The sequence below is a fragment of the Delphinapterus leucas genome, chromosome 3, assembly GCF_059928025.1.
Source record: "Delphinapterus leucas isolate spDelLeu-1000000601 "Yukka" chromosome 3, BTC_Dleu_Yukka2, whole genome shotgun sequence".
Lineage (NCBI taxonomy): Eukaryota > Metazoa > Chordata > Mammalia > Artiodactyla > Monodontidae > Delphinapterus > Delphinapterus leucas.
The window spans coordinates 15,996,001-16,013,535 of record NC_143131.1 but is presented as its reverse complement, the minus strand read 5'-3'; the positions used below and the strand labels follow the sequence as shown (position 1 = coordinate 16,013,535).

General features: G+C 45.1%; 1 protein-coding gene across 6 annotated transcripts in view; it reads left to right on the top strand.

Annotated features, from left to right (window-relative positions):
• The window catches only part of MYO10 (myosin X), a 218,081-nt gene that overhangs the window by 86,123 nt on the left and 114,423 nt on the right, over nucleotides 1-17,535 (top strand). For 3 of the 6 annotated variants that reach the window (XM_022581422.3, XM_089908695.1, XM_089908697.1), the window contains one exon: nucleotides 12,283-12,441. The exons of 1 other annotated variant lie outside the window; for it this stretch is intronic. In XM_022581422.3, coding sequence (XP_022437130.2) covers nucleotides 12,283-12,441 — 159 coding nt within the window. Of the gene's footprint in view, nucleotides 1-8,336; nucleotides 10,135-12,282; nucleotides 12,442-17,535 lie in introns of those variants that run through there. 2 more of the 6 variants (XM_089908699.1, XM_089908693.1) reach the window with 2 other exon arrangements.

Here is a 17,535-nt window from a genome sequence, read left to right as displayed (position 1 = left end):
AAACATGGCCACGCTTATCCCGCATAACCTTTGCTCTTCAGATTAAGATTTCAGCCAGATTCCCGTCATTTTCTGTAAGCCTCAGGTGCTCCGGCTTTTTAGATATTCAGACCACATTTCTAGCAGAAGATGTGCAGGGCTTCTATACCTTTTTGCATTCACAGACATTTACAGAGAAACAAGAATGCCTTGTTGATACTTTTCAGGGGAAGACAAACAAGCACTATTCTTTTTAGCCCCTTATTTTGTTCATGTATTTTAGTACATGGAAAAATACTTCAGTACCTAGTATTAATTTTTCTTATTAATTACACTTTTTAAAAGAGATCCTTGCCATCTTAGTGACCTATATTTTATTCAGTCTTTTTCTGGCCTCTGCCTCCTTGTAATCCTTTCAGTAATTCAAGTAGCATTTTGCTGACATTTCTAGAGATTTCCTTGGTGGTGGTGGGGTTTGGCACAGAGGGAAAGCGTGGGAGTTCACTATTCCATGTTCTAAGCTGTTGTGCTTTGTTTGTGGCCTTTCCTGTTATCTCCTGGATGGTGTGTTTTCTCCTAGTTTTGTACCATCAGTTTGAGCCAAGCTGACCTCTTGCCGCTTCGTAGATATTTTACCAAACCAGCAGCCAAAAATGACTTCTGGTTTCAGTCTAGAACCTGGAGTCATTTCGATTCTGTTTTTGTTCACTGGATTAACAAATCCTTTGCATGGTATCTCTTAATTCTTACTTGACACTAGGAAATGAGTGGCACACAAAAAAACAGAATGCTTAAAGATCGGATTCGTAAAATTGATGCTGACTCTGTTTTGAAACTCCAAGATGTATGGGTATTTGGCTCAAATAGGCTTTTTTCATTTCACTTAAGAGCAGCCAAGGAATTACTGTCATATTATTTAGTTTAAAGGCAGTTTCAAGACAGCCAATAAATGAAAAACGTTCACTTACAACTCAGCCTTTGGAGTTAGGTTTTAGGTGACAGACGCAAGGTGCTCAGTATATGACCTCAGCATCCTAGAAGGGCAGCTGGTACTCATCCCTTTAATGGACAGTTAGTAAGTAGCCACTGGTGCCAGATGTTTGACTAGGCAGTGAGGACCCAGAGGTTTTCATGAGGCCCAGTCCAGGTCCAGTACAAGGATGGCAGCTCACTCCCAGCTGCTGTACACATCACGATTTGCCCTCCTTCACTGGCCCATCTGCAGCCCCAGATCCTCAACATGGTAGCCCAGGAAATCAGTCACTTCCACCCAGGAGCTGAAAGTTTGGCTATGCCCGGTTCCTAGGCAGAGGTAGGAGAGGGGAGATTACAGCATAAGGTGGTGACAGGAGAGGGTTCTGTCCAAGGTGCTGTGGAAGAGAAGGACACTGCAGTCAGGTGGGGCACAGTGGCTGAGGTTGGGAAGAGGGGTGACCTGGAGGAATGCAGGACAGACCCCAAGAGGGTTGTCCGTGGTGTGGAAAGCAGGGAAAGGAGGCCAGAGACTGATGCGGCTGGAGAAGCAGCAGGAGCCCCTCAGGAAAGGCATTGTAGGGAAACCACAGTAAGATTATTGCTTATCCTGGAAGTGACTGGGAACAAACCGTGAGAGAGTTTCAATCAGGGCGCGATCAGATTACATCACTGGTAACAGTACCTAACAACGGAAATATCTGAGTCGCTCACTCAGTACCAAGAATTGTATCAAATCCTTTATGGGCATTGTCTGACTCCTTTTTCTCCCGAACACTCTATGAGATGTAGGTATTATTATTATCCTCGTTTTGTAGCTGGTGCAGCTGAGGGTGAGAAAGCAGAGTCACCGGAGCAAGTTGAGATTGCTCGGCCAATCGACAGCAGAGTAGGGCTCAAATCCATCCAAGTCTATGCTGTTCAGACCTGAGTGGCGTTCCCTTCAAGGTCCTAGTCGATCCCAGTTTGGGAAACACCGGCCAAAGAAACCAAAGTTTCATCTCTGGAAGTTTCTTTCCATTCTGAGTTATCAGTGCCTGGAAAAATTGTCATTAAAAGTAGTAAAAACATTTTTTTAATCATTAAAGTTAAAACTCAAAACTTTTCTTAGCCTCCAAATTGAGAACCGCTGGATTTATACCGCAGGAGCCTGGAGGCAGAGAAACTGGTTAGGAAGCAGTTACTGGGGTCCAGGTGGAACGTGAGTGGTGAGAGCTGAGGCAGGAGGAGGGAGTGGAGAGACGATGGAATCCAGGTGGCCTCAGTCAATTGCCAGGACTTGGAAGGTAGGCATGGTGGCCAGCGAAGGGGAGGGATTTTAGGTGGACTTCGGTTTCTCGCTTGGGAGGCCGGCAATGAGAGTGTCATTCCTGACGTGGAGGAGGTCTGTTTATGTTTTGGGGGTTTTTTTGAGGTGCTTTTGACACTTCAGGGTGGTTTGGAGTTACAGGAATGGAGATTCTATACCAGAATTCAAGTTAGGGGTCTGGACTTGTAACCGGGGAAAAGGGATCAGAAAGGGGCTCTTGAATTAGCACAAGGACTAGGACATTAGGACAGAAGTAAAGGAACTTCAGAAGCGAGAGCTGGTCAACCATTTGTCTCAAGAATTGGGGTTCCTGGGCTTTCCTCCCTTTCCTGCTTCTTGCTTTGTAGAGTTTCTCTGGGCTGAAACTGACTATGTGTAAAATAGGTGGGTTAGGAAAGCCCTTTCTAATAGCTGGTGACCCTTGGGGGAGGTTGATGATTTCATTTTGGTTTTTGTTGTTGTTTTGAAAGCAGTTCTATAATATTCATTTTTAAAAGATTCATTGAATTAATTATATGTGTCCAGATATGCTCATTGATAATGATTTTGATGGGACTGAGGTTTCTCTTTAAGCCTAGAAATGTTTAAAAACTTTAGAAAACAGGGAAAGTCATAGAAAAGTACAAGAAAACACCTACAAGCTTGTGACCCATTATTGGAGTTCTGATATATTTTCTTCTAGGCTTTTTGCGTGTATTTTAAAACTATTTTTTTAATTAAGTTTTTTGTTTTGAGACCACTGTAGATCCACGTGCATTTGTAAGCACTAGTTCAGACAGATCCCATGTTACCCTTTTACCTGGTTTCCCTCGATGATAACATCTTGCAAAACTGGACCACAGTATCGCAACCAGGGTATCGGATAGTTGAGGTACAGAACCTTTGGATCCAGCAGGCTACCCCACGCCCCACCCACCCGTCTTAGCCTCCAGCCACATCAGTCTGGCCTTCATTTGCTCTAATTGGCTCATTTCAAGAATGCCAACCTGGGACTGGCTTTTTCAGCTTTCGCCTGTTACAGATAAAGCTGCCCTGAACATTCACGTGTAAATTTTTTGTGCCGACGTAAGCTTTCATTTATTCAGAACAAATGCCCAAGACTACAGTTGCTGGTGTGTGTGTGTGGGTATGTGTATGCCTCTGTGCTTGCCCTTGTGTGTGTTTAAAAAAATAAACCTAGGATTGTACCGTACGTGTGCACAGTATAATTTCATCATAAATTTACCTTAGTATACCTCTATCATGAAAACACATTAGAAAATAGTTATCTTTTTCTTAACACTGAATTCAGCGTGGAAAGGCTAGCTTGAGGAACGTGAAGACCGTCCTTTTCAGGGTAGGTTGGGCCCGCCTGGTGGTGGCAACAATGAGAAAGCTTTAGAAGACATAACCTAGCACAGCTGGAACAAGCGTGATTTTACTTTGCACAGAAGATTTTCCTAAACTTTTCTGTTACGGAAAAAAAAAAGTAATAGAGTTTAGCATTTAAAAGAAATCTGTACAGGGACTTCCCTGGCGGCCCAGTGGTTAAGACTCTGCACTGTCAGTGCAGGGGGCACGGGTTCGATCCCTGGTCGGGGCACTAAGATCCCACATGCTGCACGGTGTGGCCAATAAATAAATGAAATAAATCTGTACATAATTCTTCTATAAAATCACAATTCCTAATGTGTATAAGTGCCGATTTGAGATCTTATTTTCCCTAATATGCAGATACTCTAGGATGTTCTTTTGTGTGTGCGTGTTTGTGTACTAGTCATTCCTTCCAACCATGCCAGCTCACTATGACCGTTAACCTTTTTCTTTGCGGTTCGCCAAGGAGGGGTCAGGGCCAGTGTATCATCTGGGCCTTCCTTCGGGGCTGGTACAAGTGAGCGAGCTGCTTTTCGCACTGCTGGCGGTGTAGCAAGGCTCTGCGTGTCCATGGGCAGATGCGCCGTCCACAGGTTAGCTTCCGGGGTGTCTTAGGCTTCTTGGACCCTTAATCCCCTCCGTCTGCCTGCATGCTCTGCAGTGTCCTCGGGGAGTTCAGGCTCAGTGGTTAAGACTGACTGTTAGTGACTGTTAGCTGGAGCCTCCTGACTTTGTTGGGTTGGACGTTTCACCGCTGATGCTTTTGGCAGTGGTATTTGTGCATGTGAGAGCAGGAAGACACCCTCCATTTGGGGGACGGCAGTGTGTGGAGCGATCGCTCCCAGTGCTGATTCAGACACTGCTTTCACATGGAGTTTCTAGAAAGTTGGCCTCCTTGAATTGCATTTTGTAGTGAGATTGTTCTTTAACCTTCGTCTCTCGAACAGCAGTCTCAGTGTCACATTTGGTACTGACTTGTCCGTGATGATGCATAGGTACAAGCGTCTGCCCCCCTTAGCTGCTTACGTAGCCCTCGGTCCCTTAGGTCCGAGGCCAAGTGCCACTGCTGCGCACAGAGCCCCCGCCTCAGCCGCCCTCTGCTACGCGGATGCCCAGTGCTGTGTCTCAGCTTTGTATCGGCTCTTGCCTGGCTGTGGTCTGTCCCACGTGGCCAGTTCCCATCCGACCCTGGGACTTTCCTCTGTGACAGACCCCACCGTGTGGTTAGGATTGCCTGTTTACTTTTCTGATCCCTCGTTGGTCAGTAAGCTGTTTGAAGGAGGCCATTTAATTCATCATTGTATTCCTGGGCTCCAGCTCACAGCCCGGCACGAATGACGGAGGGAGCTGGACAGAGTAAATCAATGAAAAATCACAGAATAAGTGAGGGATTAAAACCAGCATGCTGGGAGGGCGGTACACAGTGTGCTTCCCCCTCCCCCTCTCCACTCCTGCTCTCCTTCAAAGGGCCAGGGTTCTTAACCATTGACTCCATTGAACGTGCCAGGGATTGCCAACCAGTTAGTGGCAGAGCTGGAATTCAAAAGGCTGCCTCTGACCTAGCGTCCCCCTAAAGTGGGATGCACCTTTTCCATGATCCCAAGGAACTGAATGCTAGCTGTGCTGTGTGCTATGGGGTAGGTTTCCTAACTTCTCTGAATCTTCTTGAATTGATTCTTTAAGAAATGAGCAATGGCATGTCCTCCCCTGCTGAGGATCAAATGTGCCTGACGCATGCAGCCAGTGCTCAATGAGTACCAGTGCCCTCTGTCCACCCCTCTTTGCTATTTTGGTGTTATACCCGAATGTCATGCCATACTGGGCATTGAAAACCCACTGACAATTTAAATGACTTAATCTCACAACCCGTTTGAGTCTCTGAAAAAGAAAATAATCTTTGTTTTATCTATAATTAGAAGTCAGTTATCTCACAAACTCAAGGGGGAGGTTAACGTCACAGAACCTTTATTTATATAATGATCATTTTACCCCCCTGTGCCATGTAATTAAGATGACAAATTTGAGCTGAAAGCAAAGCACTGGTGCCATTTCCCCCCACACACACACTAGGAGAGTACACGTGTAGCATTTTGCCTTTGATTAGATTCTAATGGAAATTTCTAGTGGACTTCACATTTTTGTGTTCCAGATACTTTCTCCAGTCTGCTGGGGCAGCAGCAAAACAGGCCAAGGCAGAGTTTCAGTGAAGTAGGTGGCTTCCTTCTGCAGCCTGTCCTAAGAGTATAGCCAATGAGGGTTGGAGTCTGTGAAGCTTGACATGAGGAAGCTTGTTTTTGGTTTACATGATCGCTCACTTTGGCCACACGTCAGGAGGCAAAGGTCTTAACCCTTCTCGTCGATCATGCTTTAATTTATGAGCCAGTAAACGAAAGAAAGATGGAAAGAAAACTAAGAGAGTCCTCCGCCCTGAAACAATGTGGAGTTCCGGAGAAAATCTAAACAAGGCCAGCTAGGTTTGTGCAAAGGGATTAAAATGGAAGAAGAAAGCATTGTGTCAAACAGTTTTCAGCAGATACCGTGCTGATCATCGTAAGGAACGTAGAACTGAATGAGCCGCTCCCCCTGCCCGCCATCTCCCGCCCCTCACAGCTGGTGTTCAGGCCCTTGTTTGAAGAGCAGGGGTCCCCCTGTCTCTAAGACTCTGGATTCTTTGCTTAGAGAATGTTCTGCGTTGTTCCTTACACCATGACCCCCTTACAGGAATTGCTCCCTTTTACTAAGCCCTTGTTGGTGCCAATTGCTGTGACTTTTACTTACATTATGTTCTGTAGCTTTCACAGTAATTCTGTGAGTAAGGATTATTATCATCATTTTTCTTTATTAGTGCGGAAAATCATGGGCCAGGGAAGTTAAGTGTGTGGCTCATCGTTCCTGAGCTATAAAAGCATAGATCTAGGAGAACGGAGTCCAGCCAGGTCTGACTCCAAGGCCATGTTTTGGTCATTACCCGACTCTGCTTCTCCTTGTGTGTATACCATTTTGAAGGCCAGGATCTTTCATTCAGCATTTACTGAGTCTGTATCGTGGACCGAGGCTGGGCACTGAGGAACAAGATAGGCCTGCTTCCTGCCTTTGTAGAATTTTCAAACTGAGTTTTCACGATAGTGAGGTGTGAAGTCAGTTCAGAGGGCCACAACTGATGTTTAAAAGAAATAGAAAATATTGGGATGCACCAAACATTGTGGTGTCTTACGAAACTCGTATGAAACTCTGCGTATGGTAGTTTACGGTGTAAAACAAATTTTTCTCGGTAGGTTGTGGTCCAAAGAGTTGAAAGATACTGACCAGAGGTCTCAGAGTTGGGAGGGGAGATGGTTTTGAAACGAGGAAGATAATAGGTTAGATGAGTGACTACAAACTGGCATAGGAGCTATGAAGACAGCACACGTGATAGAATAAGGAGGAAGGTGGCAGGGTGTCCTTCAGACAAGACCCCTGGTGCCTTCTGAGAGGGTAACGTTTGGGCGGAGACGTCCAGGAGGAGAGTAATGGGATGTCAGTGGCCCAGAACAGCAGGTACAAGAACCCTGGGTCAGGGAGACAGAGGTGGAAATAGTGTGGACCATATTGTCTGACTATAATGTAGTACAATTAGAAAATAATGACATCTGTAACTCTACAAAACAGAAATAGAGTTGCAGATGTAGAAAATAAACGTACGGTTACCAGAGGGTAAGGGGGGGAGGGGTAAATTGGAGGATTGGGATTGACATATCCACACTACTATATATAGAATAAATAACTGATAAGAACCTACTGTAGAGCACAGGGAATACTACTCAATACTCTGTAATGGCCTATATGGGAAAAGAATCTAAAAAAGAGTGGATATGTGTATAACAGGTTTACTTTGCTGTACACCTGAAACTAATATAGCATTGTAAATCAACTATACTCCAATAAAAATTTAAGAAAGAAGAAAATAATAAAAAATATAAGCAAACCCCATTGCCTAGCAACCATCATCATCTTTATCACCATCACCCTTCCTAACTTGGGTCAAATACGAATCAAAAACTAAATTATATAATATTGTCGTGCTGACCTTTGATTTACCTCTATTAAATGTTTTTATTTTTAAAATTGTTTCCAAAAGATTCGTCTTTATTTTATGAAAGGTTTTGCTTATGGCATTGGCTGACTCATCAATTTTTCCTGGTATGTACCTAGACATCTGGTTGGATGGCATACCAGGGCATTCCTAGACTGGAGTATCTCCACCTTGGCTTCCTGACATTTGGGCTGGATAATTCTTTGATGTTTATAGCAGCATTCCTGGCTTTTACTGACTGGATGCCGGCATCCTTTCCCCCTCCCACAGTTGTGACAACCAAAAATGTTTACAAAACTTGCCAACTGCGCCCTGGGGGGCAAAGTTGAGAACTGCGCTAGAAGAAATGCCAGGCTCACGGGAGATGAAGCTGCCCAGATTGAGAATACCCTCTATCCCGTCCGTCCATCAGGAGAGGACATGACGAGGGTTTTTGGTGGTTTTTTTTTTCATTCTCTTTAATCAGAAAAGTTACATTTTTATGACTGGGGGTTCCTAACGAATTGTAATATGGGAAATCTGTGTGTATCACTATAGACAATAAAAACTCTCATGTGAGCGTGATAGGGGTTTCCTGCCATATTTGTACTATCCTAAAATTAGAATAAAAGGGGAGGGCTTCCCTGGTGGCGCAGTGGTTGAGAGTCCGCCTGGCGATGCAGGGGACACGGGTTCGCGCCCTGGTCCGGGAAGATCCCACATGCCGCGGAGCGGCTGGGCCCGTGAGCCATGGCCGCTGAGCCTGCGCGTCCGGAGCCTGTGCTCCGCAACGGGAGAGGCCACAACAGTGAGAGGCCCGCGTACCGCAAAAAAAAATAAAAAATAAAATAAAAGGAGATTGATAATGGCTCAGCTGTTTTTTTAATCTAATTAATTGACTTCATGCCTTTTCATTTTTTCATACAGAAGTGGACCCAGCATTGGGCAGACCTTCTCTCAGTTGTTTTTCCAGTCGTGTTGATTGGTGGCCCTTGCTCTGCTGCCACACTTAATCCAGTCTGTCTTGTGACCAGTGGCTTGTATTTCTATAACAGGAGCTATTTGTTCTGAGGCCCCATTTTTTTCTAAATTGATTTCCTGTCTATTAATCGTCTATATTTTGCTCCTTTGCTTAACCGTACCACCGTTCTTCTAGTATATGCCCCGTCAAAGTCACTCAGTTTATTTTGAGGTGGGCTTTGAGGAATTCATTTTGTTATTGTGTTTTGGCTGTTGGTTGTTTCCAAAAATTTCCTGTAAAAAGAATTCCACTCTTTAAACCTAGAAGTTTCTTTTTCGCTGTTTGGGGATTCTCTTGTGCAGCTAGGACGCTGTTCGTCGTTGCCTAGGAATGACTGTTGGTAGTTCGGGGGGCTCTCCTGAAAAATTCTTGAATAAGATTGTGAGTCTTATTAATCCTTTGAAATATTTCCAAATTAGGTGTTTATTCAACCAATATGCTTTAACACAGTGAATGCAGGGGGCTGTCTCCATCCCGTACTTCCTTAGTGTTCCTACTTTGATGTTACGTGATCGGTGAGGTGTCCTCAAACACTTAACATAAAGTAACCCCTCTGGGTGCTTAATCACCTTACACTCATTTATGTCTTCGTAGCTGTTCATCACCATCTGCACGATGCTATATATTTACTTGTGCATTTCTGTTTTTTCCTCCCCTTTACTGGAATGTAAGCTGTATTCCCGATGCTTAGAACATACCAGTGAATAGTTGCTTGAATGTGTGGATTTTCTTCGTTAATTTATCGGACACTTGTCAGCGTGCCAGGCACCACTGTGAAATCTTTACAGATATTAGCCCATCACTGAATGCGTGGTTCTCCCTGCCTTTGCTTCACAAATACATTTTCTCTGCTATCCCATTGTTCTTTGAAATAATCAGCTTCGAGCAGCTGCAGGCCTCTGTCTTGGCATGATGGTTCTATCTTTTCTGTTCCCAGCCTCTTGTTTTTGTAACTGTTATCTTCCGTCATGATTCTGTCTCCCTGAGGTCAGAAGGAGTAGTGCAAGTTCTCTTGATTTTCCCATCCCTGGAATGCCCATGTGCCCACATCTGTGTGTGCCTAGAAACATACGAGGAAGTCGAATGTACAAAGGTGGGGACTCTATTTACAGTTTTAGCCATTTTTGCAGAGACCAGGTGCCCAGCTCTGAGTTGCTTACTTGGACTCATGCATTGCCTTGCTGTTCCCAGAGCGTTAAAAAAGACAATGAGGGCTTCCCTGGTGGCGCAGCGGTTGGGAGTCCGCCTGCCGATGCAGGGGACGCGGGTTCGTGCCCCGGTCCGCGAAGATCCTACATGCTGCGGAGCGGCTGGGCTCGTGAGCCGTGGCCGCTGAGCCTGCGCGTCCGGAGCCTGTGCTCTGCAGCGGGAGAGGCCACAACAGTGAGAGGCCCGCGTACCGCAAAAAAAAAAAAAAAAAAGAGAGACAATGAAATGTTTACATATGACGTAAGTATTTAGTCATTATGTAAATCTTTAGTGGCAGTTGTAGGGTGTGTATGGTTATTTCCAAAAAGCAGAATCACTAGAAATACAGACAACAATTGTAATATTCTAAATTATTTCTATCCTCCAATTCTGGAATTCTCAGTATACTCAGAGACAGTGAGTAGGAAAAGCGTTCACGATGGGAAGGACTTGCTGATGTGGAGTGAGTCTGCAGGGGCTTGAGCAGGAGGTAGTTGTGCTGGTGCCCTGTCGTCTTCCCTACAAGAAAATTGTCCTGGGGAACTTGTGGAACTGCCTTGCCCTCGTGTTGGCAGGAGTGCTGAGCCGGCAGGGTGAGGAGGTCCCCCCTGGTGCTGAGTGCAGAGGGTGACACGACACTGCTCTGCACCCCTCAGCTGGCCACGGGCTAGCCTCACGGTCACCGTAGGGGAAAAACCCAAGTACACTGCTCAGTTGTAGTGTTTCTGGAAAACCTGCCCGGATTGGCCCCATAGGCATAGAGCGAGCTGGGGAAGGGCAGAGAGTTTCAGCCGTTCACTTCTGGCAGTTTCCAGGCTACTCTCAGCCTAAATCTGTTTCTTTAATTTTCTTCCATGGTGTTGATGAGTTAAAGTGAAGGGCTGGTGTCCTAAGTGTTCCTACACTCTGGAATTTCCTGCACATTTTTCTTTAATACCTGGTTATCCTGGCTGTGGCACAGCCCACGTTGCACGCACTCCCTCAGTGGCCACAGGCCTGTCCTACCCTGTGGGGCGCTTACGTGGCACAGTGGCCCCCTTGCCGGGAGGCGGGAACCACACATCTCCTGGCGGATGTCTGTGCCCTGGAGGCAGCTGGGGAAAGTGGCTGGGCCTCAGAAGAGATGTCTGGGGTCTGCCCTGGCCTCAAGCAGTTTCTCAGGACTGGTTTTGACTGACTCTTGTGGTTCATGTGGCAGAAACGCCACGGCTGATGTTTTCATTTTTCTCTGGAAAAATAAGACATGCCACCTTTTGTGGCTTGTGGAAACCATTGGGTTGGTACTTCTGCCTTTCATAGCGTGTCATTCCCTTTTTCAGTAACATACCGTTTGTTGCCATGAAGGCAACTGGTTGATATTTTAAAATAGAGCTCCCTGACCTGCAGATAGCATTCAGAAAAGTTGTGTTGTGTGTATGTGGACACGTGAGCACGTGTGCTTATGGAGACTGCATTTTTCGTGTTATTTACATGTTGCTTTTACATCTTGGTGCTTGTATTTCAAGGATGAATACAGTAAAAGTATACAATGAATAAATAGGAGGTAGCCTCCATCACTGAATGATTGTTTTATGTACAGGAGTTTGTAAAACTGGTCAAACTGGTCAGTGGATGGAGCTCACTGGATGTGATTAATCCTCGACCCAACCAGTGGTGATGAAAGAGCCCTGTGTAGATTTTAGAAACACATGCACATTCTGTGATCAGCCCTACAGTATCAGAGTTGTCTTGTGTACACGCTACGACACGTATGCAGCACTCACCATTGGTGTCTGGAATTTAAAGGAAGACAGGCTGTTAAGCAGGCAAACCGATTGTATGTTACATTTGAGAGGATCTGTTTTGCCTGAAGATCACGTGAAGGCTGTATATCTCAGTTGAGAGGGGATCATGTCCAAGGATATTTTTCAGACATTCCTGAGGAGATGTGTTTCAATGTCCGAACACATGTACAGACTATATGGTGAATTTATGTAACACTTAAATTGAAGGGCTTTATTAAGAAGCTTTGAAATATAGCACATGGTCCTTTGAATACATTATATAGTGAAATCAAATTGCTTTCTGAAAGCGTGGTCAGCCAGCTTCTTAACTGTTACTGCTTTATGTCAGTGGTACAAAAGTGAACTGAAAATTTATCATTTCTGTGATTCCCAAAGGATGTTTAGTACTTGAACTATTCACGTCTTCTAGGAACATCTAATGTCAATTTTCAAAATAACTGCTACCTTTAAAAATAGGTAGGTGGCATAAAGGAAGTGAAAGAGTTCTCTGCAGTCTGTTTTTTGCTGGTGGATTCTGGATCTTTTTGCTGGTACTGTACTGAGGTCGTATTGTAAGTTGGGGGAAACGTCGTGGAAACTGTTCATCGCTGATAACTAAACCGTTGAACTCCTTCCCCCCCACCAGGTCTTCACATACAAGCAGAGCACAATTACACACCAGAAGGTGATGGCTATGGACCCCATGGATGAGCAGGGCGTGGATGACATGGCCACCTTGACCGAGCTCCACGGGGGTGCCATCATGCATAACCTGTACCAGCGCTACAAGAGAAACCAAATCTATGTAAGTTCCACTTGCATGTCCTTAAAAAATCCCTCCAGTTCGGTTTTTTTTTTTTTTTGGTCCTGCAATGCGGCATGTGGGATCTCAGTTCCCCCAGTTCCCCGACCAGGGATCGAGCCCACACCCCCTGCGGTGGAAGCGTGGAGTCTTAACCACTGGACCACCAGGGAAGTTACCTAAATCCCTCCAGTTTGAGTCAATGTTTATTTTTGTCTTCAGAGAGTATTTCCTTTAGAGAACCTCTAGTTAATCTAAGTAAAATTATGTTTTCAGGTGTTTTGCCAAATTAGAGGCTGGATCCATAAATCATGTTCTCATGTCGATTGCCTTGATTTCATGAGGGGGATAACTTTATGTCGAAGGGTAATGTGACCCCCTTCTTCTTGTGAGTGCATTCTCTCCGTAAGTGTTCTGTTTCATAAAGACGTCACGCAGACTGGTTTGACTTCCTCAATTAAGGGCTGGGGGAAAATGTGGCTTTGCAAACAAGCAGAGCTCAAGCTTTTTTTCTCATTTTCTTGATTTCTGTCCCTTTATGGATTTTCACTTTTTTTTTCTGGCTCTGGAGCCCGTCTGGGGGATATTTATTTATTATTTTTATACAGTTTTTAAAGGTTTCTTTCCATTTACGGTTATCACAAAATATTGGCTGTGTTCCCCGTGTTGTACAGTACATCCTTGAGCCTACCTTACAACCAATAGTTTGTACCTTCCACTCCCCCCACCCCTATATTGCATCTTACCCCCTCCTCACTGGTAACCACTAGTGCTTTGTATCTGTGAGTCTGCTTCTTGTATGTTATATTCACTAGTTTGTCGTATTTTTTAGATTCCACATATAAGTGATATCATACAGTATTTGTCTTTCTCTGTCTTATTTCACTTAGCATAATGCCTTCCAAGTCCATCCATGTTGCTGCAAATGGTAAAATTTCATTCTATTTTATGGCTGAGTAGTATTCCATTGTATGTATGTATGTACCACATCCTCTTTATCCATTCATCTGTTGATGGACACTTAGGTTGCCTCCATATCTTGGCAGTTGTAAATAATGCTGTGAACATTGGGGTGCATGTATCTTTTTGAATTAGTGTTTTTGTTTTTTGGGGATTATATACCCAGGAATGGAATTGCTGGGTCATGTGGAAGTTCTGCTTTTAGTTTTTTTTTTTTTTGAGAAACCACAGTACTGTTTTCCACAGTGGCTGCACCAATTTACATTCCCATCAACAGTGTATGAAGGTTCCGGGCTTCCCTGGTGGCGCAGTGGTTAAGAATCTTCCTGCCAGTGCAGGGGACATGGGTTCGAGCCCTGGTCTGGGAGGATCCCACATGCCGCAGAGCAGCTGGGCCCATGTGCCACGACTGCTGAGCCTGCGCTATAGAGACTGCGAGCCACAACTACCGAGGCCCGCGTGCCTAGAGCCCGTGCTCCGCAGCAAGAGAAGCCACCGCAGTGAGAAGCCCATGCACAGCGGCGAGGAGTGGCCCCTGCTCACCGCAGCTGGAGAGGGCCCGCTAGCAGCAATGAAGACCCAGTGCAGCCAAAAATAAATAAATAAATAAAACAAAACCAAAAAAACCCAGTGTATGAAGGTTCTATGTAGGGGGATATTTGGGTTCAAGGGAACCCGTCTTATTTGTGGGATTGCTATTTTGATTGGAGGCATGTCCTTGTATAAAAGGCAGTCGTGCACATGTTCCCCTTAATTGTTATGAAGTATGACTGTGCTTATCTTATAAAAGTAATATCTAAAAATCACTTCTATAATAATCCCTTTTTGACATTAAAATACATAAATTACTTTATCTGTCAAGAATGATTGACCAACAGATTTTCTCTTTTCCATCTGCCTGTTAGTCTTTATAGTAACCTGGGCAACTGCTTATAGGTGTTTATTTTTCAAGTCGCGTTCAAATTCATACAGTTTTTTTTTTTAAAAAACACCAAATTTTAATACTGTAAAAACCCTTGATGTTTTAGTAATTTTTGTTCTTCAGGAGTTAATGTTTAATTTTGGCAGTATGCCTGTGATTATGGTGAATAACGATATCACCCTTTGCAATAGCTAGCAGGTGCTGAGACTCAAGGCCCTCTCCGTATTGGGGTTCCTCTCATTTATCCTCCCTTAGACCAGGAGAGGAGAATTGGGAAAGAGGAGGAATTTGATATTTGTGGGTTTAATGTGAAATTTTCCTCAGCTTTAAAGAAAGGATGTTTATTTGCCTTGTTTTTAGATTGGAAAAGTGTCATTTTTGTCAGAGTGACCTAATGTTTGCCAAATGCCTTCAAACAGCCCTGCCTAGAGAAATTCAGTCGCGTTCTAGTCCTCTGACTGGCTGCGCTTATGTTAAGTCCGTATATTACAGCATTTTCCATATGCTCTTCAGAAAAGGTAGCATTCATACACGTTTACGTAAAAATGGCTGTGTATTCCATTCTGCACACGTGCTCGCAGAACACACGTGCATTTACTCCCCTCTGTCTGCATCTCAGAAGCCTCCTCCTTTCCACCTCTACCGGTGTCCAGGGATCCGTGTACCGTGCCTGCGTTATTAGCATTAAGTATTTGACACTGCCCTGTAACTTTGTTTACACAGCAGTTTCCTCGCTTGGTTGGTCAAGGACCTGTTTTGTCTTTTTTGAGCCAAGGACAGTGCAAGGCACCTGGCAGTGGTGCGATAAATGTTTGTAAAACAAATGCCACTCCTATTAGAAATAACATAGTTGATGATAAAGGTGAAGCTAGATTTAAATTTTCTTTATTGGTATCTGTCCTTTACAAGTGAATATTTCAGAACTCATATTCTTCTGTCTTTAGATGCAAGTTATTGTTACACATTTAGTAGTCAAGAAAAAGTAAGTCAATTAGCGGGAAAAAAAAACTACCGAAGAGGCTTAAAAGGCAGAGCCCTTTAAAAGTCTGTTCCCCAGCCCCACCATGATGATGTTGTAAACCTGACAGCTTAAACTGCCCAGTAAACCACGTGAATAGGATCTTGGTCTTTTTTCCTGGGATGAAGACCTTTTCCCTCCCCTTTGAGGGAAAAACACAGGAGTTTTTTGTACATTCAGTTTACAGCTCAGTTCAGTTCAGTTCATTATACCCTTATATGCCTTCCTTTCAGGACCTAGATAATTGTATTATTATCCATATAGCAGCCACCTCGATTTTCATTGCTGAAGCTGTTTGCAGTGGGTGCTGGTACCTACCAGACTCTGCCCCAACGAGACAAAACCACCACCTTTGAGGAAAGCACAGTCTTTTCACCTCTTATCCCAGCTCTGAGTGGTGCTTGTCCGTATCTTCAAAAGAGGGAAAAAATGACTTATAACAGAGGTGCTGTATTAGTTTTCTTTTGCTGGCTTAACAAATTACCATAACTGTCTTGCAGTTCCGTAGGTCAGTCTGAAGGGGTCTCACCAGACTAAAATCCAGGTGTTCCTTTCTGGAGCCCCTAGGGGAGGGTCTGTTTCCTGCTCTTACCTGGTGTTGGCAGAGTTCAGCTCCTTGTGGTTGTAGGACTGAGGTCCTCATTTTCTTGCTGGCTTTCTGCTGATTCCGAGCTGCTAGAGGCCCCCTTCCTTCACATTCAAAGGCAGCAACCCTGGATCTAGTCCTCATGCTTCAAATCTCTTCCTCCTTTCTCCTCATGTCTGACTGCAGCCAAGAAAGGTTCTCAGGTTTTAAAGATTCGTTCGATTAGATTGGGTTCACCTGGATAATCCCCAGTCTCAGAGCTTACAACTTGAACGTATCTTCAGAGTCCCTTTGCCTGCAACATCACGTAGTCTCAGGTTCTGGGAATTAGGTGGACATCTTGGTGGGGCGGAGAGTGGTGCGCTACTCTGCCTGCCATAGGCGCCCTCCTTTGAGTCCTGTTATTGACAAGGGACTCCTGGTGTCTCCCCCGCCACCCTGGATCTTGCATTATTTGTTGGCTTTCTGGTCCGAGCAGCACGGGGTGCTGGTAAGCAGACCCATCTCCAGGTAGAGGAGTCTGTTGTTTTGTGCTAAGAAGGACCATTAACTCTTTTTCTCCTTGAGGAACACCCTTGTTGTCTGAGGACACTACCGGACCCCAGTAAAATATTTCTTCTAGCCGTTAGCATCCTCCGTTCAAGTGTGGGTAGAGAGCTATGAAGGGGTAAAGCACTCAGTAGACAAACCAAAGTTGAGCCCACTTTTCTCTACTCACCTCCTCTTGGGCTCTATAGTAACCATTTAATTTTTCTATGGCAATTAAAGAAAAGTTTTTTAAAGGTCAGATATCATAACCACCCCACCCCACCCCCATCTGACAGGGCTGTTTTACAATAAAATGGCAAGTGAAAGCACTTGGGGAACTTTGCTGACCTTTGTACCTCTCTCCCCATCTTTCTCATCTAATACCACCAGGTCTTTATTTGGAAAGTTCCTGCCTGGGACTTGGCGCTGCTCCTTCCAGGCAGAGGCTGTGCAGACCTCCGTGTCTGTAAATCTCCATGACTCCAGCCTTGCCGCTGGTCCTGTTTGGCTCTCACACCCGGGTTAGAGCAGCTCTGCTCTTTGCCTTGCATGAGCCCCTGCCTCATGCCCTAAATACTGGATTCCCTTCCTAGAAAGCCAGGCTCTCATGTCTAACACTCCACCTCGTCAGCTTTTCTCATCCTCTGGCGACTTCCCAGATGAGAACTCTGCTCAACACTTCAGCTCCCGACCTGGGACCCCACCCCAGACTTCCACCCTGAGCCTCTTATCTGTGAGCTTCCTGGCACCTTGGAGAGGGTCCCGTGAGTCCCACCCTCCTGTGTCTCTTCCCACCATTGATGAGACCTGGTGGAGACAAGTACCCACACCTGTAAGTCCCTAAAGGCTCGGAGAGGAGGGGTATGTGTCGTACAGAGAGATAAGAGATGGGGAGAGGAAACAAATACGTGGGTGAGAAAGCCGGAGCTGGCCGTGCAGAGCCCTGTGGAGAGGGCGGCAATAATGATACTGCAAAGGAGGGATGAGAGTTGATCAGTAGGAAAGGCTGGTGAGACGCCATCCATGAAGGTGGAGAGATGAGGGTGCATTTGGTGCGATGGCCTCACTAAACTGGGAGAAGGT